Source organism: Gobio gobio (assembly GCF_949357685.1).
Source record: "Gobio gobio genome assembly, chromosome: 1".
Lineage (NCBI taxonomy): Eukaryota > Metazoa > Chordata > Actinopteri > Cypriniformes > Gobionidae > Gobio > Gobio gobio.
The window spans coordinates 39951798-39978688 of NC_137097.1; the positions used below are offsets into that span (position 1 = coordinate 39951798).

General features: G+C 41.5%; 1 protein-coding gene across 1 annotated transcript in view; it reads right to left on the minus strand.

Moving 5' to 3' along the window:
• The window catches only part of grin2ca (glutamate receptor, ionotropic, N-methyl D-aspartate 2Ca), a 99706-nt gene that overhangs the window by 44643 nt on the left and 28172 nt on the right, over positions 1-26891 (minus strand). Inside the window, exons 3-4 of the mRNA XM_079829618.1 lie at positions 7252-7850; positions 1749-1863 (exon numbers count right to left, since the gene is read on the minus strand). Coding sequence (XP_079685744.1) covers positions 1749-1863; positions 7252-7850 — 714 coding nt within the window. The remainder of the gene's footprint in view (positions 1-1748; positions 1864-7251; positions 7851-26891) is intronic.

Genomic DNA, 26891 nt, shown 5'->3' on the forward strand with positions numbered 1-26891 from the left:
GTCTCAGTCGGGGGTCACTGCTGGTTGGAACCGGCTGACAACCTCCTCCTCAGACCGGACCCTGACTACCTCCCATTCAACTACTCTTGTCAGGTGACGCTGGAGTGGAGATCAACCTGTCGCCGATCCAACCTGTAGCACCTCCTCAGCTCGCTCAGCCTCTCTCAGCGCCTCACTCAGATCTCGGGGTGACAACAGGCGGACATGTTGGCGGAGTCGCTCAGGTGTAAGGCCCCGCAGGAAGGCGTGGAGGCTCAGCTCTTCCCTCGCTGCTGCCGGGAAGGTAGGGTGACCCCTCCGCACGTAAACCTGAATGTCAGCGGCGAAGGCGCCCACACTCTCTCCTTCACATCGACGTCGGTTAGTCAGCTCCTCTCTGCTCTGTTCTGCAGAGGTTCTATGCCTGAAGCGGTGATGGAGAGCAGCGGAGAGGGCCTGGAGATCACGCCACTCTTCAGGGGACAGATCGATGAGGACTTGGAGTGCGGGACCCTCCAAGGCGAGTCGCTGCCTCCTCGCAGATCCATCTATCATGGAGAGCGGCCCACTTTTTTACATAATGCAATAATGAACTAAACCCACCAAAAATAACTTACTTATAAACACACATAACTTTGCTAAGGAAAAAACTCAACCATATTGCTTAAATAACGCATTAATAAACTCCAGACAAACAAATAGCCATAATAGACCTGGCTGCTAGCGCTGACAGCCGGGTCATTACAATATATATTTGGATGTTTTGAGAGTCATGCTCTTGCTAGCTCTGTATCAATGTCTAATAAATGTACAAAAACAAAAACAAAAAAAAAGACAGAATACCATAGTCATCCCATTCCACCTTGTTTTAAATAGCAGAAAGTGTTTGATTACAGCAGTCTTCATGTTTTCAGCACAGCATGGTGATTGTGTCGAGCCTGCCACCAAATCAGAATGGCCAACATCTCATTTGGAGCTTTGTTCTATTTTTCATGGCTTTCTCTCTCAGTGGTGATCCAGACAAGCATTGCATCACTCTCAGTTCCTGATATAACTTCACTCCACCTGGAGGGGAAAAAAAGCGTGGCCTATGCCAGGGAACTTTGGGCAAGATTCCATACCTAATATGAACCGAGTCCAACCTGAAGAAAATATCAATAGTGAGTAATTGCTTAAAGACAGCTGGACGCAGTTTTTTGAGGCCCTGAACCAAAACAAACAGTCTTTATGGGCACCTTTCCCACTGGCTGTTCAAACAGTGTTGGGGTTGCATGAAAGTAATCACTGTGATATTGTTGTGCACATTTACATGAATGAATTTGAGAAAGACTATGTTTCATTTTTTATTGGCTGCTACTGCTGATGGTTGAAGACGGGCCAAACACATTGAATGTGCTATCATTCATGCTGACCACTATAAAAACGTAGGCCATCTGAGAATAGTTTGGTCATAAAACCAGACGGTGCACAGAAGATGTCATCCAGCTCTGGTAAAAACATAAATGTTTAATAGGACGTTTTTTCACCCCTTCCAATTTCCATTCTTTAAACATAAAAAGTGAAAGTTGACACTTTTCAAACTAATAACACTAGGTGCGCGTGCTATTTATCAATGGCATTTTGAATCACAACTAGCCTGAAGGCAATTAAACCTGCGGAGGTGCATTCAAATTGATGACGCCATTGGTGGTACAACCTCTTAGTACATGACAGGATGAAAATTATTTTTTTTATAATTTTACAAACAAAAAAAACAACAACATTCTTACCTTATCCCACTGTCTCCCACGGTCCAGAGTGATTATAATCATGGAAGGGTTGACCAGATATCCATCATTGTTGAAGGAAAAGTCTGTGTTCTCCCATGACACATTCAGCATATGCCTGTGAAAAGAGTCGGACAGATATTTTATGAAATTTTTTTGGGAATCTCCACCCAGAACACCCAAGCAACTGCAAAGCAACATATAAAAAAATCACCCAAAATACCCAGCCATACAACCCCATAGCAACATACAAAAAACCCCTCATTACACACAAGCTATCAAATGCATAGCAACCATCTATTAAAACCTAGTAATCTCATAGCAACACACTAAAAAACTCCCAGAACACCCTAGCAACATACAAAAAAAAAACACGGAAAACACCCAAGCTATCAACCGCATAGAAACAGACGTAAAACCACCTGTTACGCCCTAGTAGCCTCATAGCAACGGCTATGAGGCTAACACAGCTTGGGTCAAATGCTTGGCAACACTTGTAAAACCACCTGTTACACCATAGTAGCCTCATAGCAATTGACTAAAAACCTCCCAGAAAACCCTAGCAACCCCATTGCAACATACAAAAAACACACATAATACCCAAGCTATTAACTGCATAGCAACACACGTAAAGCCACCTGTTACACCCGAGTAACATCATTGCAATGCACTATAATCCTCTGAGAACACCCTAGCAAACACACAGCAATGCAATAAAACCCCCCAGTACACCCTAACAACTGCATAGTAACGCACACCCAGAATGTCCTAGAAAAACAACATAATGCAATAAAAAACAGAACACCCTATAGTGCAGTCTCTTCGGCCCATCGTTGTGTGGTCTGTACGTTTTTCTGTCTCACAATGTCTCTGGTCTCATATAGCAGCAGACTTTTTTACTGATTTTTGGCCTCTCTGGGTTTCACATCCTGGTAATTATTGTTGGGCAATGACAAAACTTTTCAAACCTTTTCTGCTGAAACAAATTCCCAAAGTTGTAGAAAATGCCAAAACCATGCCAACACTCGGAGGCTTGGCTTGGCCTCCCCAAGGACACGGTCTCTGAGTTTTGTCAAGATTCTTCACTTTTCAAGGCTCTTCACTATAGCCATCTAAATCAACCTGCCTCCAAACGCAGGGTAGACCTCAGTGTAGAACTCATTAGCGTCAGGAGAATCATCCTATATCCCACCAGCAAAATTTTGCTGTGCTAAGACATTGCAGAGCAAGTTATGTACCGACGGTAATGTTTAAGGTTAGAGGGTTGAAAAATGTCTAAATCTGAGTATTGAAATTCAGCAAGATAGGACCTACTGTAAATGTTACCTCAAATCACAGATTGCATTGGCTCCTAAATGATCTAACTTTGATTTTTACCCACTGAACAATAAAATAGGTGAAACATGAGACAAATCTAGAGGATCTGAGCCAAGCAAACACATTTCAACCACACACAGTCAAGTCAACTTTATTTATATAGCGCTTTTAACAATGCCGATTGTTTCAAAGCAGCTTCACAGTGTTAAAAAGGAAGATAATGCAACAGAATTTCCGTACAGCCGTTCCGGAGAAAACGGTGATGTCATCAGTTCATTTCAATTATCATACAGTGACAATGTGGGCTTTAGATCAGTAATTAGATCAGTAATTTAGTTTATATGGTTAATTTAGTTTAATAATTAGATTTATTTGGATATTTAGTTGAAAAATGTATTGTCCCCAAAAAGCACCCTAGCAACCACATAGCAATGTGCTAAATTCCACTCAGAACATATTAGTAACCCCATAGCATCTTAGCAGTGACTATTCTTTTCAGAACATTCTCTTTGGAAAATATAAAATCTATTTTTAAACATTGTTACCTATCATCCAGCTCATTTCTTGTTCCTCTGTTTGTACTCCAGACAGATTTTGTGGTTTCTTTCATGTTTTGTCTGTCTCTGTGGAATTTGAACTGATCATTTTAGCTTTGAACCTTGGCTGTTTTGTCTTTTATAGTGTGAATGGTACATATTCTGAATACTCTCCATTAGAGACATCAAGAGTGCAATTTCTCTTCATAATACAAGCCAAAAAAGGTGTACTATTTTTACACATGGGCACTGACATTATTATTGTAGTCGATCAGCTAAAGTCTACACAGCACCCCAGATCAAGTGGAATATATTATCAGAAGAACAAACTCCATTAGCACTTTGAAAGTCTGATACTGAACATTGCATCACTGCCCATGTTATTGAAAATATTTGCTCTTATGCTCAAAGCATTATTAAATCAGATAATTACAGCCACATGATTCATCATGCACCATAATTCGGTCTCACTGTGGGTGGGATATTGGACAGCCTCATCTCTTCTATACACATCACACACACACACACACACACACACACACACACACACACACACACACACACACACAGCGTCCCAGCGGAGGTGATGAAAGCCCCCTGAGTATTATGGGCACGCTTAAGTGTCATCTGTGTGAAAAGCCAGCATAATCTGATAATCTGCTGTAATCTCATTAACAGGTAAAATGACTTAATCGCAAGAGCATTAAAATCAGACTTGATTAAAAACGGCCCATCAATAATGAGGGCGACTGTTCTGGATCGAGTTCATTTCAGTGGCATTTTATCGTTATGTCCCAAAACTGAATGAGTAACGAGAAAATAAATCCCCTCAAAAGCAAGATTATATTGTTGAAAAGTAATTCTCCTGGGGGAATGTTAATGTGTTCAGCTCTGCCTCACTGCCTACAAAGGCGGCTGTTTCTAAGAAAGTATGCTAACTGTCATGTAACCTCATGTATGAATTATTTAGAATGCTCTCCATAGGAACTCAAATACAAAGTCCCTTTAAGGCAAGTTACTTCAGCTGTCGGCCATTTTTGAAACGACTCTCGGGCAGCTATTTCAGACGTACAAGTGCAGCTCCTATCTCTTTGAATGGGGAAACATCAAATTCCCCAGAGCTGTTCGCCAATCTTACGATGAAATTTCATACTTGAAATCACCAATGAAATCTGACAACAGCTGTGTCATTTTTTTTCTTCTTCTAAATGCTCAAATCATGACAAAAAAAAAAATTCAGGATTGACTAGCCAATGTGCATGTGCAGTCCTAAACATAGTTTTAACTGGTTTAAAGTGATCTTTCAGCCTGGCCAAGCTAATTTTTTATCTCTAATCCTGACCTGTTGAAAAGTGTCCAAAACCCCTCTAAAACCAGCCAACAGATCCTCCTGATCAGGCTGGGAGACCAAGTAACACCAACAAACCAGTTCAGACTGGTTTAAGATGTTTTTTCAGCAGGGCCTACACTATTATCTACAATTCTCAGTAGGGGTGGGTGATATATGACCAAAATCGTATATCACGATATAAGTAATTTTTTTTCATGCTAACGATATCATGATCTAGTTATTTTTGCTTACATTTATTCAAGTTATTAAAGTTACAAAAGTGATTTAGTCAAGAGCAGTGAAATTGTGATTTGTTTGATTAACATCAAAGGATTTAATGTCATTAATTACTCAACCTAATGTCGCATAGGAGACTGACACGGAAGAGAAGATATTGTTAAATAAAGTCGTTATTTTTGTTTGTTTTTTGCACACAAAATTATTCTCTTCACTTCATTACATTTAGGTTGAACCACTGTAGTCACATGGACTATTTTAATGATGTTTTACTACCTTTCTGAGCTTTGAAAGTGGTCGTTGTGTTGTCAGAAAGCTCTCGGATTTCATCAAACATATCTTCATTTTGTGTTCCAAAGATGAACGAAAATCGTATGGGTTTGGAATGACATGACGGTGAAAAATTAATGATTTATGGGTGAACTAACCCTTTAATAAAGACAGCAGGTACATTTGGATGCTGTCACTTTAAGACCGGCTGCACAGATCCAATATAATCCATTCCACCTGCATTCTCTGAAAACTAGTCTTAATATCCCATGCAGTGTTGCTTCTCAAGTATAGTATATGTATATTGTTTCACCTAGGATCTTTTGATATTTTCACTTAATATTTTTGCAGTGAATGAACTCTTAAGGAAAAATACTACTTATGTGCTTATGTTAAAAGAATAACAGCACATAGGTTTTGAAGGACATGAGGGTGAGTAAATTCTTCCTTTGATTCTGGAATAAAACCACTTGTGGTCTCTCACAGCAATGCACACACACGTTCACAGATCTCCCGCATGATTTACAACCCAATGACCTTGGGCTGCACCAAACCTGGAGCACCTCTCTCTGCCTCGGCCGCTCAAACTCTGGCCCCCTTTGGATGATTAAAACATTTTCTGACCAAATAGGATTTGTTGTGTTCCCTGGCACAGATGGCACCAGATTGCTCTTTTGGGCAGCCCTGGCAAGAAAGGGCACATCACACGTTATATCTTCGCCCTGATCCCTGTATCTAAATCCGGATGGCACAGACTGGGCAATGTGCAGCAAAGTGAGCACCCTGGTTTTTGGCCCTGCTACAGAAAACTGTTGGCAGAAGTTCAAACTTTCCTGTCACTTTATATCCATCAACCCTAACTTTGCTTATGCGACCCTGTTGGGTCTGGAGTTTTTGTAACCTTATCGTAGATTTCACAACATAGCACAATTGGACACATGGATTTCCCAAATACCCCCGTCTGTTGTTCAAAATCTCTCCCATACCATGGCTGCATCTCAATTTACTTATCACATCTAAACAGCAAGCGGTATTAGGATTAGCGAGTCCCAAATCAAAGTACATTAAAATATCATGGCAAAGGTACTCCGACATTGTCTTATTTCTGATGGAATTTAAAGTACTATTGCTTAATTTCTATGACCTATTTCTGATGGACTTTTTCTGATAGAGTACATTACCCACAACCCCTTGCACTATAGAAAAGAAGACCTTTGTTATGCCAAAAATATCAATAAATGTGAGGAAATTCATTAATAGGGATGCACAACATCTGCCGATATCTTTTTAATTCATTGGTATCCACCAATTGTGTTCGTTTATCCTATTTTTACACTTAGATTAGCTTTGTCGCATCATCCAAACTCACTTAAAAGTCTTGATCTTTAAAAGCTCTTATAATTTAATAACACTGTTAAATGTAATCCTTAGTAAGTTATATCATTTTTCATAGATAGATAGATAGATAGACAGACAGACAGACAGACAGACAGACAGACAGACAGACAGACAGAGAGACAGACAGACAGACAGACAGACAGACAGATAAATAGATGATAGATAGATAGATAGATAGATAGATAGATAGATAGATAGATAGATAGATAGATAGATAGATAGATAGATAGATAGATAGATAGATAGATAGATAGATAAAACAAAGTAGAATATAATTTTAATGTCAGCTATCAGCCATAACATGAAGACAGTTAGCGGTATTATACTATATTATACTGACATTTAATATCATTGCATCCCTGGTGTTTGAATGTATGAAGGTTAAGGCTAATATTAATATAATATTTTGAAGACTCACCTGTAGAGACTGTCATTGGTGGATGGCCGAACCGGACTCAGACAATCCATGTGTCCATCAGGAATAAACCCTCTCTGCTTGCGGAAGCCCTCCACTCCTTTCACGACGATGGCAACACCATCCCTGACTCTGTTTCTCAAGCTCATCTTCCAGCGATCTGAGATAATGCTGAGCAATCCAATGGGGAAGCTGTCTGGAGGTGGCACGTTGGGGTTTCCCACTGCAAGGCTGGGGATAAACCAGATATACCCCGGTCCAACCAAACCCACTTCCCTGGCCATGGTGAAGAGGTACTGGGCCTCATCGTGCGAGCAGTACACCAGCAGCACCTGCGCGTCAATCTGCTGAAGTAATCGGTGGGCACGGAGGTCATTCATGCCGTCGGCAGACATGTCAAACGTCAAGATGTCCTGCATCTCCCAGAGGAAGTAAGATGTATCGATAAAGGAGCGGATGTAGTCCACATAGGAGTTGTATCCTGGGTACAGGCTGGTCACCACCACAAAGCTGTCCCAGTTGTACTCCTCCATCATCTTGAACATCCCATTAATCTGCTGTTCAATGGAAGAGCCCAGCTGAAGGAAGGTCGAACCGTCACCCTGCCAGAAACACAGGAAAGTCAGAGCTTGACATCATTCTCCCAATGGCTTTCTGGCTGTTAAAACCAAAATTCAATCAAGATTTCATAATGGTGTGAAATTGTCTAATTGCAATACTTTACTACTAGGCTACTACTAATAATAGTAACAATAATAATATTAAAGCTGCAAGAAGCATTTATCGGGGTTCAAGCAGTTTAAGGCCTTTAAGTATATGCATTAAAAGATATTAAGCTTTATTTTGCAAGCATGTAACCAAATAAGTCATAGAAGGAAAAGACCATTTACTGCCAATAAAGGCAAATTACCTTAGGAAATATATAGTTTTCAAAGCTTTTTAACAGCTATAGCGCCACCTATGGCCCAATCTCCATTAAAGTTTGCATGCTTGTTTAGAACCATATTTCGCATATGCTGACCTATTTTTGTGAAGTTCCACGTTTTCGTATGGAATTCATAGGCTTTTGCATGCACTTGACCACACCTATTCTATTACCCTATTATAGCTATCCAAAGGGTAATGTTTACATTTTTTTGGTAATTATTAATCTAGAGAGTCCAGAGAATTGTACTGCATTGGTTTTATTGAGTTTGAGTGAAAAACCTAGAACTAGTTCGCTAAAGTAGGTTTTTAACAGCAGTGGTTCTTGAGGCAAAGTTGTTCAGTATGAGGAGATCTGTCAAATTATATGAATATTGTGTGGCTATGTGAAACACCACGTGATTACAGAGGCTTAAAACTCTTTAGTGCCACCTAGTGGCCGATTTATTTAAAAAATCTCACAGACCTCTAGGGCCATGAGTTGAACTTGCAAACCGAGTTTCGTTCCGATTGGCTTCCGTCAACCTTGTCTAATAATAGGTGCTCACACTCCATTGGCCGATGGTTTGGTCTGCCTGATCAGTTTTAGATGGAGAATGATGCATCATGGGAAAATTAACAATAACAATAGGGTTTCAGCACTTTTTGAACCCTTAATAATAATTATTACTATTATAAACCTAAATTAAATATAATAACTCTTGCATATTACTTAAGAATACTATTTATTATTATTAACTATTTATTTATATTTATATATTAATATTAATCATCGTCATCTTCATCTGACAACATAACTTCATGCATTTTTATAGAATATGATATTCAGTGTTCTGTGTATTGACTGTTCAAATCAAATGTGAATGCAGCTCATCAAATGAAATTATATATTTTATTATTATAATTAATGTTATATAATAAGTTATACAATCATTATAATTATATTCATACAATATTTTTAAAAATATATAATCCTAATTTATATTAATAATAATTGTTATTATTAATATTATTATGATAAATGTAAACTTAAATGTAAAAACAATTACATATTACTATAGCATACTAACTACTAAATATTTCTATTTAATCATCATCATCATCATCATCATCATCATCATCATCATCATCATTATTATCAACATCTGAATAAACAACAGCATAACATCAATATTGAATCAAAATGACATTCAAAAATGTATTCTGAACTGTATAATCTTACAGCTCATTTAATGAAATCATAGAGGCGTAACTATTTGTTTTATAAATGTTCTTTAATTGTGCTTAATGTGGCACAAATAAAGCACACCCTGCAAATGAGTTTACACAAAAAAAGTTACATGGCAATTAAAAAGTCATTGCATATATATGGCCCGTAATTACATTCTTCAATACTATTCAGGCGAAACAGGTTTTGACTTTGAGGTTGCATGTCCAATCATCCATGCACAACAATTATATCATTTTACAACATAATACCAGTTACAATTTTGTCCAAAAAACGTGATTTCATCCAGAAATTGTAAGGTAAATTACAATGCATGTGGAGAATATAAAGGCAATAAAAAATGTGTCCAAAAACACATTTACACTCTCAGAAAACAAGGTACAAAAGCTGTCACCCTTTCAAAAGGCACAGCTTTGTACCAAAAGTTTACATGTACCTACAGTAAATGGTACATATTAGAACCATTTTAAAGGATATTGTCCCAGTGACAACTTTTGTACCATTTTTTCTGTGTATCTGAAATAAAAGCTACCTTATTTAAAACATAATGAATACACTACCTAATAAACTGTCAAATATCCAAAACTTCCTGAAATCTGAGCAAATATCTGACTGCCTGAACATGACATTTGGTTATAAAAGGTTTATCCACAGAGAAAGATTGCAAACATCTCAGATAAACCGAAGAGATGATATTTATAGTGTGTATAACAGCATTTATCATTTCAGAAACCGTATGGTGACTGAATCTAAACTTGACCGAGTTTTTCTCTAGGAGATGAAGGCCAACTGCTACCACCAGAGGATATTCATATTGAACCGTTTCCGGAGAGAGACTTTCAGTGTTACACAGTGATGTCCTTCAGACAAACGCATTGGGAAAGTAGGCTAAGCCTGTTAACGGAAGATGTTCCGGTTTATTCCACCTGTTCGCTGACCTCTTTAACTGCTCTAAAAATCACAATGCTTGAATGTTTGTGTCATTGAATGACCATTGCATTAAAAAAAAAAACTACAAGGTGTGAGACAAAAGAATGGTTAGAGTAATATAATGGGTTGGGTATTCATAAGCTGGTCCCATTACAAAAGTACAAGCCTATTTTCATATTGCTATAGATCTCTGGAGCTCAGACAGCAAATCTGAATCAAATCTGAGTCTGAACATTTTGACAGGATCGACCTCAATATTTATCACTCTGTAGATCTGCGTCTGTGTCCTTCCGTTCTTGAGTCTTTGATTGCTGTTCTAAAGACTTTTAAATCACCCTAATTAGCTCCTTATCAGAAGTGACTCATTTCAATTGAATCCCTGACAGGATGACTACAGTTCGCCAAACATCCAAAGCTGTCATTAGATTGTTTAATGTTATTGATTCGGACAGATTTTTAAGCTAATTCTGCCTGATTATTATAGTTAAAATACCACAATATTTGTCCGAGTGCTGTCACGTTTATGGCAGGGGTTTTCAGGGACTCCCAAATACAATGCACTTGAAACCTAAAATATCAAGGCAGTACATGAATAAAAAACTACATGTTTGAGGAAAGAAAAACAAGAAAAAGAAAACTGCAAAATTAAAAATCTGCCCTCTATATTTTTATTGTACAAGCCATAAGGAATTATTCAAATAATACTAGCAAAATATGTACTTTGTAATATGTTGAAGGCATACAGAATCTAATATTTGATGTATAAAAGTAAAGAGAAACATCTTTCAATTACATTTTAATTTTTAATAAATAAATAAACAGAAATATATATTTCATAATGTTACAAAAGATTAAAAGATTTCTAGTCATATAAATACTGTTCTTTTGAACTCTCTATTAATCAAGTAAAAATTAAAAAAAATCATGGTTTCATGGGAAATAGTTATTTTAACCCTCTTGTGCTCCTCACATGGCAGTCCAAAATAACAATTGTTTTTAATCTTTTGCATTTTTAAGGTAGTTATAATCCATTTATTACCTGTTGACCAATTTTTGAGCATAGACTTGCAAATGAAATTTCGTAAATCTTGAATGCTTTTTGGAGCATAGACTTAAGTTTGGTGTCTTTTTAAAGACACTTTGTCGGATTATTGCTGAAATAAAATAAAATAAAAAAATCACAAAAATACTATTTTAATATTTTTAATGAAATATATATTTAACTCTAAAACTGCAATAAAATTAAAGCCATGAATCTATACAAGTTGTGTTCCAAATTTGAAATTGATATCTCAAAAAATTAGCTTTCAGTAAGATTTTGTTTCGGCGCAGTACCAAAACTTGAAATTAGTTTTCCATTCGTTTCCATTGCGGAAATACAAGTGTGACAAGTTTTTTCTGGAACACAGAGTACTGACGAATAGGAATCTCGCTCACAAGAGCCAATCTACTTTGAGTGTAATAAAAGAGCCAATGCACATTGGCATGCAATGATTGCACCAGGTGCTCATGCCATGCAGCGCGGGTATAAATGAGACACAGGTGATTGCTTCAAATCAGCCTTTTGCTGAGGAGCCGAGTAGGTAGACGGCACCCCAGCAGGGTACAGAGGACATGGAGACGGGACGTGGCATCTCCGTTCCCTCCTTCAGGGAACGAGGGTTACATACGTAACCGAGATGTTCACATTCAGTCTGTCACTCTTGACGCCAAATAGGAATCCCTACCAAAGCGTCATGGCCTCTGCCCCCTTCTAATGCCCCGTGTGAGCCACCTGAGCTCTCTTACCTGATGAGACGTGGGCTCACACCGGGAAGTCCATCACTGCTGTTCCGCATGACCCGCTTAGTGATATATTGGATAACACTGGGAAAGCGTGCCCTAGTGAAAGGGAACGCTGCAAAGCCCCCTCGAAGGAGTTATGAGGAGTACAAGCTGAGCCGTAGCCCGCAACAGAGGGAGGGGGCTCAATCCCCTGACGGGAAGGCTCTCCCAAGGGAAAGACACGGGCTTCCCGTAGGAGCGACCGTGGACAGATATATGGGGTCCCCGCAGGGTCACTCATATAACCCGAACCCAATACCGGTTCTCAAGGATTCAGCGGCAAGGGGCCGAGGGTGATGGAGGACTCACAGAGTTTGCTTCTGGAGAGTAAACACCATAGCGCAGCAAGCCGACAAGAGCCGGGGCCTCTCAGTGTTTCTACCCATTTGAGGTGAGAACACAGGAGGAAAGCGGCTCTACACGTAGGCTATAGAATCTAGCGAACATGTTCGGTGTCGCCCAGCCCGCAGCTCTACAGATGTCTGACAGCGAGGTTGCCACGTGCCAGCGCCCAGGAGAATGGCAACACTTCTAGTAGAGTGTGCTCGCACCCTGAGCGGACAGGGCACACCTTGTGCTTGGAAAGTCAAGATAATGGCATCCACTATCCAGTGGGCCATCTTCTGCTTGGACACAGCCTTTCCCTTCTGCTAGCCTCCGTGACAGACAAAGAGCTAATCTGAGGTCCTGAAGCTTTGAGTTCTATCCACGTAGATCTGCAGAGCACGGACGGGACAGAGCAAAGCTAGGGCTGGGTCTGCCTCCTCCAGGGGAAGCGCTTGCAGGTTCACCACCTGGTCCCTGAAGGGAGTGGTAGGAACCTTGGGCACATAGCCAGGCCGAGGTCTCAGTACCACGTGGGTGTCACTCGGCCCGAACTCTAGGCACGATTCGTCGACCGAAAAAGCCTGCAGGTCCCCTACCCTCTTGATGGAGGCCAGTGCAGCCAACAGCAAAGTCTTCATAGAGAGAATCTTTAGCTCTGCTGACTGCAAAGGCTCAAATGGGGCATTCTGAAGTGCTCAGAGCACCAGAGCAAGATCCCAAGAGGGTAATGAAGGAGGACGAGGAGGATTTAACCGTCTCGCCCCCCTGACGGAATGTAACCGTCTTACATTCTACGTGGTCGTGATAGGCGGATATTGCAACAACAGAGACCTTGAGGGTGGAGGGCGATAGCCTATGCTCCAACCCTTGATGCAGGAAGGAAAGCACAGACGCGATCGAACATCTTCGGGGGTCTTCTCGGCGAGAAGAACACCACTCGACGAACAGGTTCCACTTCAAGGCGTAAGCCTGTCTTGTAGACAGTGCTCGTGCTGAAGTGATGGCGTTAACTACCTCTTGGGGTAAGTCACCTAGAACCTCTGTGTCCCGTCCAAGGGCCAGACATGAGGCATATACTAAGTTCTGGGAACCAAGCGCGCTGTCCGCTCGACCGAATCCAATTCCATACCGACAAAAGAGTGGAATACTGAATTTGTTTTTTGTGCAAGTTAGATGAGTAAATGCCTGCTCACATTTAGTCTAGAACTACAACAACCATCAGCGCACACAATGCCTCTGCACGATTTCTCTGACAGGAGAACTGTCAGTCAATAAATGGGAAAACAAAGTAACTTACATTACTTATTTGAAAAAGTAACTCAGATAATTTGTTGTAAGTATTGTATTGTTACTTCACTAGTTACTTGAAAAAGTAATCTGATTACGTTACTCGCATTACTTGTAATGCATTACCCCAACACTGGAGTGTGTTTTAGGGAAGTTTAATTTGGGCAAAAAGTGCCCATATGCTATTCATGTTTTTAACCTACAATCACACATACACACTCACTTTTTCACCCCTTCTCTCTGGTTTTCTCTAGATATCTCCCCTCATTATTCAACTATAGGTGTCCTGGTCCAGTGAGAAGATAAATATTATAGCTTAGCTGCGTATGCATGCTTTATCTCCAAAGCAAACTTCTCTCTGTGTGTCCCTCCATGTGTGTGAGAGATAGAGAGTCCACTGTGTTGAACTCACACAGACTTGTGGCTCTGTGCACGGCCAGATAAAGCAAATCTCTCGCTTTGTGTCTCTGAGGAGCTTCTAGGCAAACCCAGTAAACCAATACAACTTCATATATATATAAGAAATCATATATATTGGCAAAAAGAAAGATGTGTTCATTTGCTATTCCATTTCCTCTTGCCTGAAAACAGTTAAAATAGTATCAGTGTCTATGCCACTTGTGCAGCCGAAAGGAGTGTGAGCGCCACATTGATCCATGATTGACTGCTGAGAGGAAACACACAATGATTTCATCCTCGTCGTACGGTTGACGTATGAATGCTTGCTTCGCTACGAGATTAGATTCTGTACGTGGCCCGCAAGAATAACACAGTCCAAATAAATAAATTTTTGTTGGCTAGATTGGATTCAGGTTGTTGCGTAGGATCAGAAGCATTGCCATGAATGTCTAAAGGTTTTTACCTTTTTTTCCCCAAGGTAACAGATGACCAAACTAGCCATATGACTACTGTATGTTTGGCTCGGTAAGAGAGATACGGAGTAATGTTACAAGATGTAATTGTATGTCATGAAGCACAAAACTCTCAGAGCAAAGTAAGTTTCTATACTAATATCCCTCCATGTTTTATTGTTCAAGCATACTTCTTAAAAACAGGAAATGGGATGAAGGAGAAAGAACTTGGTTGTCACATTTTGTATCTGTTTATCTGTTCATGTCTGAGCTTCTAGATAAGTTTTCTAATCTGTTAATTAGTTCAGTTCTCCTCCGTTCTCTCCCTGTTTGTTCTTATGGTTACTGATTGGTTTAGTTGTTCAGGTGTGTTTAGTTAATTAGCCCCTCTTGTTTGCTGTCTATTTTAATTCCTGTGTTTCTTTCAGTTCTTTGTCAGTTCTATATTGTAGGGGAGAGCGGGGCACAATGCGGGGTTAGTTGTAACACACATGGTTTAACACTTTCCACACATGCCAGGATGACGAAACTTAGTGTATTTACTAGTTGCCATATCAACATTATTTAGAGAAAAAATTGCATCAAAATTAAAAAATCTTTGGAAGATATGACTGAACATTTATGTAACTATAGCAAAAGTAAAATTCTTAAGTAAATTTTTCATCTCTGTTTTTTGTGTTTATTTAAAATAAGATAAATCTGATTTTATTGTAATCTTATATCTGTTATTTAACAGTTGAGATCGTTCTTTTATGCAGATCTAACCAGCAGAAGACACAAGTCGGGTTTAAATCCCAGTTGCACAGGTGCGGTGTGTTGTAACGCTGCGTTACAATGAGCCCCTATTAGAACTACGCTTTAGTTTCTAATTTCTATACTTTTATGAATTCTACTGAGAAACCATGAGAAAAAGGTGAATAAAGGCTGAGAGTCAATGTTCAGAAATTATTAATTATTATGTCTTTAACTATGCTGTATAGCTGTGTTTTGAGGTGTGTTTGTTGCATGTCAAACTTAATAATTTGTTTATTTTTAATGATTAAAAATGCCATTATTTTATTTAAAAAAGTTAATGATTGTATTTTATTGACAAAATATTTTAGTTTGTCTCTAAATATTTTTTTATTAGATCAGATAACATTTTAAGCTGTCATTTGGTCATGTTACAATGTGCCCTTCGCTTTACCCCACCTATGCTATGGGGCATGTTGTCACATTTCACTTCCATTCTTTCAGGGTAAATCAAGAAAAAAGTATACACTGTATTAATTAAACAAAATCACATAATTGTACTAGACGTGGGAAATTAATGTGGGAAAAAATAAATACTCTGGATTTACACAAACGAAAGTCAAAAAGTGTTAGGTTGTGCCCCGCTCTCCCCTATTTAGTTGGTTGCTCTGTTCCAGTTTGTGAATTTTGTGAAGTTTTGAGTTTGTTTGTGAATAAAGACTGCTGCACTTAGATCCTGTTTCATCTCTGCTGCAATCAACTTGGACAGAAGAACTGACCTTTAAAATATGGATCTAGCAGCAGTAAATCTGGACTTGGCTGGCCGTGACCTGACTGAATACCTCATGAAGATCCTGACCAAGAGAGGCTACCGCTTCACCACCACAGCATCTGTTCCAATGAGATAATTTCCTGAGTCTGTTCCTGTGAGAGAAATTCCTGAGCTCCAGCCCCTGAGTCCAGTGACAGCTCTAGCCCCTGACCCCAGAGTCCAGCGACGGCTCCAGCCACTGACCAGAGTCCAGTGATGGCTCCAACGCATGACCAGAGTCCAGTGATGACGCCAGCCCATAACCAGAGTCCAGTGACGGCTCCAGCTCATGACCAGAGTCCAGTGACAGCTCCAGCCCCTGACCAGAGGCCAGTGACAGCTCCATAACCAGAGTCCAGTGACGGCTCCAGCCCATGACCAGAGTCCAGTGACAGCTCCAGCCCCTGACCAGAGTCCAGTGACAGCTCCAGCCCATGACCAGAGTCCAGTGACAGCTCCAGCCCATGACCAGAGTCCAGTGACAGCTCCAGCCCATGACCAGAGGCCAGTGACAGCTCCATAACCAGAGTCCAGTGATGGCTCCAGCCCATAACCAGAGTCCAGTGATGACGCCAGCCCATAATCAGAGTCCAGTGACGGCTCCAGTCCATGACCAGAGTCCAGTGACAGCTCCAGCCCCTGACCAGAGGCCAGTGATGGCTCCAGCCCATGACCAGAGTCCAGTGACAGCTAGACCTGTCACGATTATAAAAATAATCGTTTGATCGCGATTAATTGGTCTAATCGCGGTCATTACAGGTGATCGTTATTATTGCCCACTATTAGAAGACACAAGGGGGCCCTGTAGTTAGTAGCGGGAAGTTCGGATCATTTTACAGACTCGGATCTTTGAATCTCGTTCAGCAAAATGAAAAAAAAAAAAAAATTTGAGTCATTTCAGCATAACAGGAAGAACGAAAGACTCGGACCCCGCGGAATGCGAACCTCGAAAGATGAACTAATAATTTCTCTTTCCGGTTCTGACAGCATAGTCTACTATAGGACTGACAGGAAGAACGAAAGACTCAACCCGAACTCGAGGGATGAACTAACATTTTCTGTTTCATGTACAGAACCTATGGGATTTTGCGCACACGCGCGGCCAACAAAATGAACGGATCACTCTCTGAGACAACTCGGTAGTCCCGAGTCATATTAAGAATCATTCGTTCATGAACGACGTACCTGCAGCACTCTACTTCTACCGGTCTCCCTCTGAATTCATTACGCTGAGCATTACGTTCAAATTATATTGCCCTGTTGATTTCTCCATCCTGAGTTAGAGCAGCCCAGTTATTCAACAAAGATGGATTTAGTTTCAAAGCCGAAAACGACAACGCCAATCAACATGACATCATGGCTTTGCTTAACTTTCTAAAGCCAAATGGCGTGTTATCTGTACGCATTTTGAGCTATCCGCGTGTATGTCTACGCTGTGTGATTCCGCGTGTATGTGTACGCCGAAACAAACCATAATCTCCACGTGTATGTCTACGCAGTGTGATTCCGCGTGTATGTGTACGCCGAAACAAACCATAATCTCCACGTGTATGTCTACGCAGTGTGATTCCGCGTGTATGTGTACGCCGAAACAAACCATAATCTCCACGTGTATGTCTACGCAGTGCGATTCCGCTTGTATGTGTACGCCGAAACAAACCATAATCTCCACGTGTATGTCTACGCAGTGCGATTCCGCTTGTATGTGTACGCCGAAACGAACCATCATCTCCGCGTGTATGTCTACGCCGTGTGATTCCGCGTGAATGTAAATGGATTTATAAACATACTAAATTATGTTTTTTTTTTGAAAATGTAAAAGTGCAGAATGTTTCTTGTGATGGGTAGGTTTAGGGGCTTAGGTTTAAGTGTGTGTGTGTGTGTGTGTGTGATGGGTAGGGGCAGTGTAGGGGATAGAATGAAACGGCGTTGATAAACACGTTAAAAAGCGATTATGCGTCTTGATAGCACTCCAAAATGGCATAGCGAATTGGCGTGTCATACATAGGTTTCCTTTAATTTCCAAGTTGGCGAGAAAGTAGCCTACATGTGCATATGTGCAACAAGTACTGCTTCTGAAAGAATGTTCAGTACAGCTGGCAACATTGTCACCCCAGTTAGATGCTGTCTTAAGCCAGAAAAAGTCAACATGCTAGTGTTTCTTTCCCGTAATCTATCAAGCCATTAAGGAGCATGATTGTTTTTATTTCATAATTTGATTTTTATGGCCTGTTCTGTTATGGTCATAGTTTATATTTGTGATTCATTGTTTCTGTTATTTACAGAATTTTCAAAGTTGTAAAATATATTTATATTTTACTTTAGTTTGGAATGAGATATTGACAGTCCTTTATGTGTTATGGTAAATTTATGGTGATTGTTTCTATTATTTATACTTTCATATACATTTACATTGTTTCTTTAAATGTACACATTTCTGAAAGATACATATTTTTCATTGATTAAATTACTTTAATATTTAAAGGCTTTAAGTGTATTAATGTGTTATTGCAAGTGACAACTTACAAGGGATTCAATTAAATAATCACAACAATTTGTATGACAATTAATCGACAAAGCCCTAAAACAGGCAATTAATCGCCAAAGCCCTAAAACAGACAATTAATCGTCATAATCGCAATTATTTATTGGACAATTAATCGTCAGCCAAATTTCATAATCGTGACAGCCCTAGTGACAGCTCCAGCCCATGACCAGAGTCCAGTGACAGCTCCAGCCCATGACCAGAGTCCAGTGACAGCTCCAGCCCCTGACCAGAGGCCAGTGACAGCTCCATAACCAGAGTCCAGTGATGGCTCCAGCCCATAACCAGAGTCCAGTGATGACGCCAGCCCATAACCAGAGTCCAGTGACGGCTCCAGCCCATGACCAGAGTCCAGTGACGGCTTCAGCCCATAACCAGAGTCCAGTGACGGCTCCAGCCCATGACCAGAGTCCAGTGACGGCTCCTGCCCCTGACCAGAGGCCAGTGACAGCTCCATGACCAGAATCCAGTGATGGCTCCAGCCCATAACCAGAGTCCAGTGATAGCTTCAGCCCATAACCAGAGTCCAGTGATGGCTCCAGCCCATGACCAGAGTACAGTGATGGCTCCAGCCCATAACCAGAGCCCAGTGATAGCTTCAGCCCATAACCAGAGTCCAGTGATGGCTCCAGCCCATGACCAGAGTCCAGTGACAGCTCCAGCCCCTGACCAGAGGCCAGTGACAGCTCCATAACCAGAGTCCAGTGATGGCTCCAGCCCATAACCAGAGTCCAGTGATGACGCCAGCCCATAACCAGAGTCCAGTGATGACGCCAGCCCATAACCAGAGTCCAGTGACGGCTCCAGCCCATGACCAGAGTCCAGTGACGGCTTCAGCCCATAACCAGAGTCCAGTGACGGCTCCAGCCCATGACCAGAGTCCAGTGACGGCTCCAGCCCCTGACCAGAGGCCAGTGACAGCTCCATGACCAGAATCCAGTGATGGCTCCAGCCCATAACCAGAGTCCAGTGATAGCTTCAGCCCATAACCAGAGTCCAGTGATGGCTCCAGCCCATGACCAGAGTACAGTGATGGCTCCAGCCCATAACCAGAGCCCAGTGATAGCTTCAGCCCATAACCAGAGTCCAGTGATGGCTCCAGCCCGTGACCAGAGTCCAGTGATGGATCCAGCCCATAACCAGAGCCCAGTGATAGCTTCAGCCCATGACCAGAGTCCAGTGATGGCTCCAGCCCATAACCAGAGTCCAGTGACAGCTCCAGCCCATGACCAGAGTCCAGTGACGACTCCAGCCCATGACCAGAGTCCAGTGACAGCTCCAGCCCATGACCAGAGTCCAGTGATAGCTTCAGCCCATAACCAGAGTCTAGTGATGGCTCCAGCCCATGACCAGAGTCCAGTGACAGCTCCAGCCCCTGACCAGAGGACAGTGACGGCTCCATGACCAGAGTCCAATGATGGCTCCAGCCCATAACCAGAGTCCAGTGATAGCTCCAGCCCATAACCAGAGTCCAGTGACAGCTCCAGCCCATGACCAGAGTCCAGTGACGGCTCCAGCCCATGACCAGAGTCCAGTGATGGCTCCAGCCCATAACCAGAGTCCAGTGACAGCTCCAGCCCCTGACCAGAGGCCAGTGATGGCTACAACCCATGACCAGAGTCCAGTGATGGCTCCAGCCCATAACCAGAGTCCAGTGATGGCTCCAGCCCATGACCAGAGTCCAGTGATGGCTCCAGCCCCTGACTAGAGTCCAGGGATGGCTCCAACCAATGACCAGAATCCAGTGACGGCTCCAGCCCATGACCAGAGTCCAGTGATGGCTCCAGCCCATGACCAGAGTCCAATGATGGCTCCAGCCCATGACCAGAGTCCAGTGACAGCTCCAGCCCCTGACCAGAGGCCAGTGACAGCTCCATGACCAGAGTCCAGTGATGGCTCCAGCCCATAACTAAAGCCCAGTGATAGCTTCAGCCCATAACCAGAGTCCAGTCATGGCTCCAGCCCATGACCAGAGTCCAGTGATGGCTCCAGCCCATAACCAGAGCCCAGTGATAGCTTCAGCCCATAACCAGAGTCCAGTGAAAGCTTCAGCCCATAACCAGAGTCCAGTGATGGCTCCTGCCCATGACCAGAATCCAGTGATGGCTCCAGCCCATAATCAGAGCCCAGTGATAGCTTCAGCCCATGACCAGAGTCCAGTGATAGCTTCAGCCCATAACCAGAGTCCAGTGATGGCTCTAGCCCATAACCAGAGTCCAGTGATAGCTTCAGCCCATAACCAGAGTCCAGTGATGGCTCCAGCCCATGACCAGAGTCCAGTGATGGCTCCAGCCCATAATCAGAGCCCAGTGATAGCTTCAGCCCATGACCAGAGTCCAGTGATGGCTCCAGCCCATAACCAGAGTCCAGTGACAGCTCCAGCCCCTGACCAGAGGCCAGTGACGGCTCCATGACCAGAGTCCAATGATGGCTCCAGCCCATAACCAGAGTCCAGTGATAGCTCCAGCCCATAACCAGAGTCCAGTGACAGCTCCAGCCCATGACCAGAGTCCAGTGACGGCTCCAGCCCATGACTAGAGTCCAGTGACAGCTCTAGCCCATGACTAGAGTCCAGTCATGGCTCCAGCCCATGACCAGAGTCCAGTGATGGCTCCAGCCCATAACCAGAGTCCAGTCATGGCTCCAGCCCATGACCAGAGTCCAGTGATGGCTCCAGCCCATAACCAGAGTCCAGTGACAGCTCCAGCCCATGACCAGAGTCCAGTGACGGCTCCAGCCCATGACTAGAGTCCAGTGACAGCTCCAGCTCATGACCAGAGTCCAGTGACAGCTCCAGCCCATGACCAGAGTCCAGTGACGACTCTAGCCCATGACTAGAGTGCAGTGACAGCTCCAGCCCCTGACCAGAGGCCAGTGATGGCTCCAACCCATGACCAGAGTCCAGTGATGGCGCCAGCCCCTGACCAGAGGCCAGTGATGGCTCCAACCCATGACCAGAGTCCAGTGATGGCGCCAGCCCATAACCAGAGTCCAGTGATGGCTCTAGCCCCTGACTAGAGTCCAGGGATGGCTCCAACCCATGACCAGAGTCCAGTGATGGCTCTAGCCCATGACCAGAGTCCAATGATGGCTCCAGCCCCTGACCAGAGTCCAGCAATGGCTCCAGCCCCTGACCAGTGTCCATAGAGGACTCCAACCCGTGAACTCGCTCCAGCCCATGACCAGAGTCCAGCGACGGCTTCAGCCCCTGACCAGTGTCCAGAGAGGACTCCAACCCATGAACGTGCTCCAGCCAATGTACCCGCTCCAGAGTCTGCTCCAGCTCAAGAGCCCACTCCATTTCAAAACTCCCTAGCTCCTCCCAAGACATTTTTTTTAAGCGATGGCTCCAGCCCCTGACCAGAGTCCAGCGATGGCTCCAGCCCCTGACCAGTGTCCATAGAGGACTCCAACCTGTGAACTCGCTCCAGCCCATGACCAGAGTCCAGTGACGGCTTCAGCCCCTGACCAGTGTCCATAGAGGACTCCAACCCGTGAACTCGCTCCAGCCCATGACCAGAGTCCAGCGACAGCTTCAGCCCCTGACCAGTGTCCAGAGAGGACTCCAACCCGTGAACACGCTCCAGCCAATGTACCCGCTCCAGAGTCTGCTCCAGCTCAAGAGCCCACTCCATTTCAAAACTCCCTAGCTCCTCCCAAGAATTTTTTTTTTAGGGGGTGCTATACATCCTACGGTGCTCCACGGAGGCCGAGCTGCCCTGGTCCCCTGAACTGCTCACCCTCCCACCCCTTGGATCTCTGCTGCATCTCTGCTGCAACCAACTGTGACAGTGGTACATTTGCATTTGTCTGTCTCACCATATTATTACAGTAATATTTTAGGTTACTATGGTTACATACACCAGGTAATTTCTGTTAAACAGCCACTGATTGTAACTACTCTAAAGGAAATGTGTCTTAAAGTCATAGTGACCTTGTCCTGCAGTTTTGAGTGCCAATGGTCTTGTATGATTGGATACTGAATTTTACTTAGTTTTAGTGGACATTCTGCCACTTGGCAGGCCTGACACTTATTCATAAGACTAGTACAGACTAGTAAAATAAGGCTCAAACTTGTAAAAAAAATAATAAAAAATATTCTGCATGGCCGCGACATCAGACGTTTAAATATTTTGACAATAAAGTTGCAAGGAAAGTGTCCTCAAAGGGGACATTATTCTAAAACTCTGTACGGAATTGAATGTACAAAAACAATGACCAACGAGAACCAATCTCACATTTACCTTGCCATAAACATTATATATTGCCAAAACAATGACATTAAGTCAAGAGGAATGACTAAGCACTTCCTCCCCAAAGAAAGACAATTATAAAAACATTTAATGTGGCAATGTACTAGGACACTAAGACAGTGGAAATTCACTTTGTACCACTGATTATAGATACTACAAACAAACTGATGACCCTAGAAGATAAACGCAATGTGTTATGGATTAAAATGTGTTGAGATTATTCTCAAAACATTATAAAAAAAACCTGAATCATAGGGTTTTTTTAGGGGGAGGGAGGGGGTTAATTTTAACGTGGCACTAAAATGCCATCACATAGTCCTCAGATTGAGACAATTTAGGCCACCAGATCTGCTGCAAGGGAGACTGATGGAATTTCTCTGTTTTACTATATGCAGGAAAGGTGGGCAGCAGGGAGGCCATCTGGTGTAACGGTGGCATTCATCAGTCAGAACCTGAGATACCTGTCAACAGTCCACTGGGTGCAGCTGTGCCCGCCTGCCAATGAAAGCTTTAAACTTAGAGCTATAAAATAATAGTTCAACCCTTTAAACTCTCATCATATCACACATACTATGGCAATATGTCTTTACAAGTATATAAGAACATTTTGTATAGGCTAGTGGTATTGCATACCCATGTTTCATGTTTTTATAAATGAATGTCTTAAGATGGTGAAAATACGACAAATACATTTTCTCATGATTATGACAGTTTACCAGACTAAAGTTAATAAACACATCACAGACAAAACAACTAGGATTGTAGAAAAATATCTTACAAAACAATGTGGGATAAATATTAAAGCCATTGAGAGAACTTTTCTTTTGATTCTCCCACTAAGAAATCCTATATTTTCATCTCAATAAGCTCTATAAACACAATATTACTTGTTCTCCAACAAATACAGATCATCATAACAACCGTAAATATACTACTTAACCTAAGTGCATGAAGTTTGGGATGATTATGCACAAAAATACCACCTCAAAGACAATAAAAGACTCTCTTAAATATGTTTCCAGGTTCAATTTTCAGATTCAGTATGACAGAATTGATGATTTCAATACAGTAAACACTAATCCATCTATCATTCAGAACATACGTAAAATGTAGCCTAATACTTTTTTTAGTCTGGTCAAAAATGCAATAACATTTATTAAATGTTGGACTTGCAATATTCTCCCGCTAGCTGTTATGCACTGCAGTCCTTTAGTAATAACGATTTACATAGCCAGAAATATTGATTAAGCATTAAAAACAAGGAATTGTTATTGTTATTGTTATTGAGTGTTTTGAATATAAATAGTCAGATGGCAAAATACTGCTACAGAATCACAAAGCAACAGTTTCAAATCTCTAGATGCCATAAACTAGACGTCAGCAGCAGTCCATTTTATAGCTTCATCTGGTGCCCTAAATAAACATTATATTTCTATATTTATCCCTGGACCTGCTCTATGTCATTGTTCATAGCCATTTGCATAGAACCAATAAAACAAACAGGGATCATCTATTGTCCCTCTCAGCTCCATTTTAAACTGAAGCGAAGGTCAGCTGATCTTGGTTTCACTGCAGTGGTCTGAACAACACAGTGACGCATGTAGAAAGAAGATGGAGCTAAAACTCCTGATGTATTATAGTTCTCTAATGAGTCATCCATATCCAGACTCTTTCACAAATAACCAACGACTCTAGACAAACTGCTAGAAAAAAGAAATTACTTTGAAGATTATAATACATGTTATATGTGCGCAGTAATTTTCTATGATGTACCGCCAAACTGTGACACTTATCAAACACACAAAAGGAGACAACAAAAATATTCACATTTCCAATCTGATTGGTCTAAAATTAGCAGGGTCCATTATTTGAATGCACCATCGCTGTGGTATTATCAATTTCATATTTATCCGGCCCTAAACATCATTTATGAAAAGATAAAGTAAAGCAAATTAAAGCTTAATGTTAACTGCACTACAAAACTTTGGAAAACCAACCCAATGGCAAACTAAATTCAAGCAGGGGAAACCGATTGAGCTTATAAATAATGAAAACATGATGAATGATGATTCTCTAATTAGCTATTTCGCCAGTTCTGTGCCGAAAAACATGGGTTTCTGGAAATTAACACTGGACTCAATGCTGTGTCCCAAGACATTTTTAGCATTGAGAGAATTGTGCCTATTTTTTTCATTACTTTTGAGTCAGAAGTATTTTATTAACAAAGTTTACAATGGCCAATTAAATCCACCAGCTTCTTCAGACCTCTTCAGCAGATTTTGCTTTCACCCTAGAGCTATTGGTGCAGACCAAATCTGTTTGACGTCAGAGATTGGTTTATTTGGTTGCCGTGAATGTGTTTTACATTTTTTAAATTATTACCTTAATAATTACCTAGCAAAAGTTGTAAACAACCGCCAGTAGCGTTCATGGTGGTACTAATTTCATAACATTTACATTAATGCATTAAGCATTTTTCTAAAACAACTTACTGTACATTGCATTCAAGCACAATTTTTCTTTTCAATTCATGCACCATCATGCTCTTCTCTTTGAGCTACAGGAATGTTACTCATGTTGATTACGCTGTACCACTGTTTCAACTCAAAAGTAGCAAAGTAGTCTGCATTTAACATAGGGCACGCGTTCCCTGGTAATCGAACCCATGACAATGCCGTTGCTAGCGACATGCTCTACTGTTTTGAGCTATAGGAATACAAGAAGTAAGATGTGAAAACAGCTTTAAGTTCTATTGTAGGGACTTTTATTTTGACACTATGAATGCTGTTATGTATACTTGATTCTGGGGTTCTAATAATTTTAACAAAGTAAGAGGGGTCATACAAAATGCATGTTTTATTTTATTTAGTACTGTCCTGAATAAGAAATTTTACATAAAAGATGTTTACATATAGTCCACAAGACAAAAAAATAGCTGAATTTATAAAAATGAAGCCTTATTCTTAATAATGTGTGTCATTATGTGGATGGTCCACAGCTGTTTTTTGTTTTGTGATGGTTGTTCATGAGTCCCTTGTTTGTCCTGAGCAGATAAACTGCCCAACGTTCTTCAGAAGGAAACTTTGAAGAGCTGTTCTTCAAAAAGTTTTCACCCCCCGGCTCTTAATGTGTTGTGTTTCCTTCTGGAACATCACCGAATGTTTGAACCTTTTTTGATAGTTGTGCTTGAGTCCCTCAATCGTCCTCAGTGTGAAAAGATGGATCTCAAAATCCTACAGTCACTGCTGGAAAGGGTTAAAATATGCAAAAGATGCTGGAAAACTAAAGAATTTGCAGGAACTGGAGGATTTTTTTGAAGAACGTTGGGCAGTTTAACAGCTCAGGACAAACTAGAAACTTAAGAATAACCATCACAAGACAAAAAAACACCCGTGGATCACCCGAGTAACAACACAGGGTATTAAGAATCAAGGGTTCATAAACTTTTGAATGGGGTCATTTTTATAAATTCAGCTGTTTTTTTGTCTTGTGGACTATATGTAAACCTCTTTTATGTTATATCATCTTTTAATATCTTATTCAGGACAGTCCTAAATAAAAAAAATAACTCACATTTTCACAGATTCTACAAGGGGAGTGTAAATTTCTGAGCAAGACTGTATATCAGACCCCTGTCCCTATTTCCTCCATAGATGTGCTATTATGGCGCTCTCTTTCTTCTAAAATAATAACATTATTTCATCTCAAATCAATATTTCATGTTTATTTATTTATATATTTGCTAAGCAGCCGTGCAATTAGCGAATGTGCAGTCAGCCAAAAATAAACCCCTTCTGGGTGATTCAGGACCTCTCCACTTCACATCAGGGTCTCAATGACCCTGTCAGGGTTTATTTGCATGCTGACTGTACTTTTTCCCTAAAGAATCTTTGATGCAGACCGTGACCTGTGAAAAACCTGTGAAAAAACT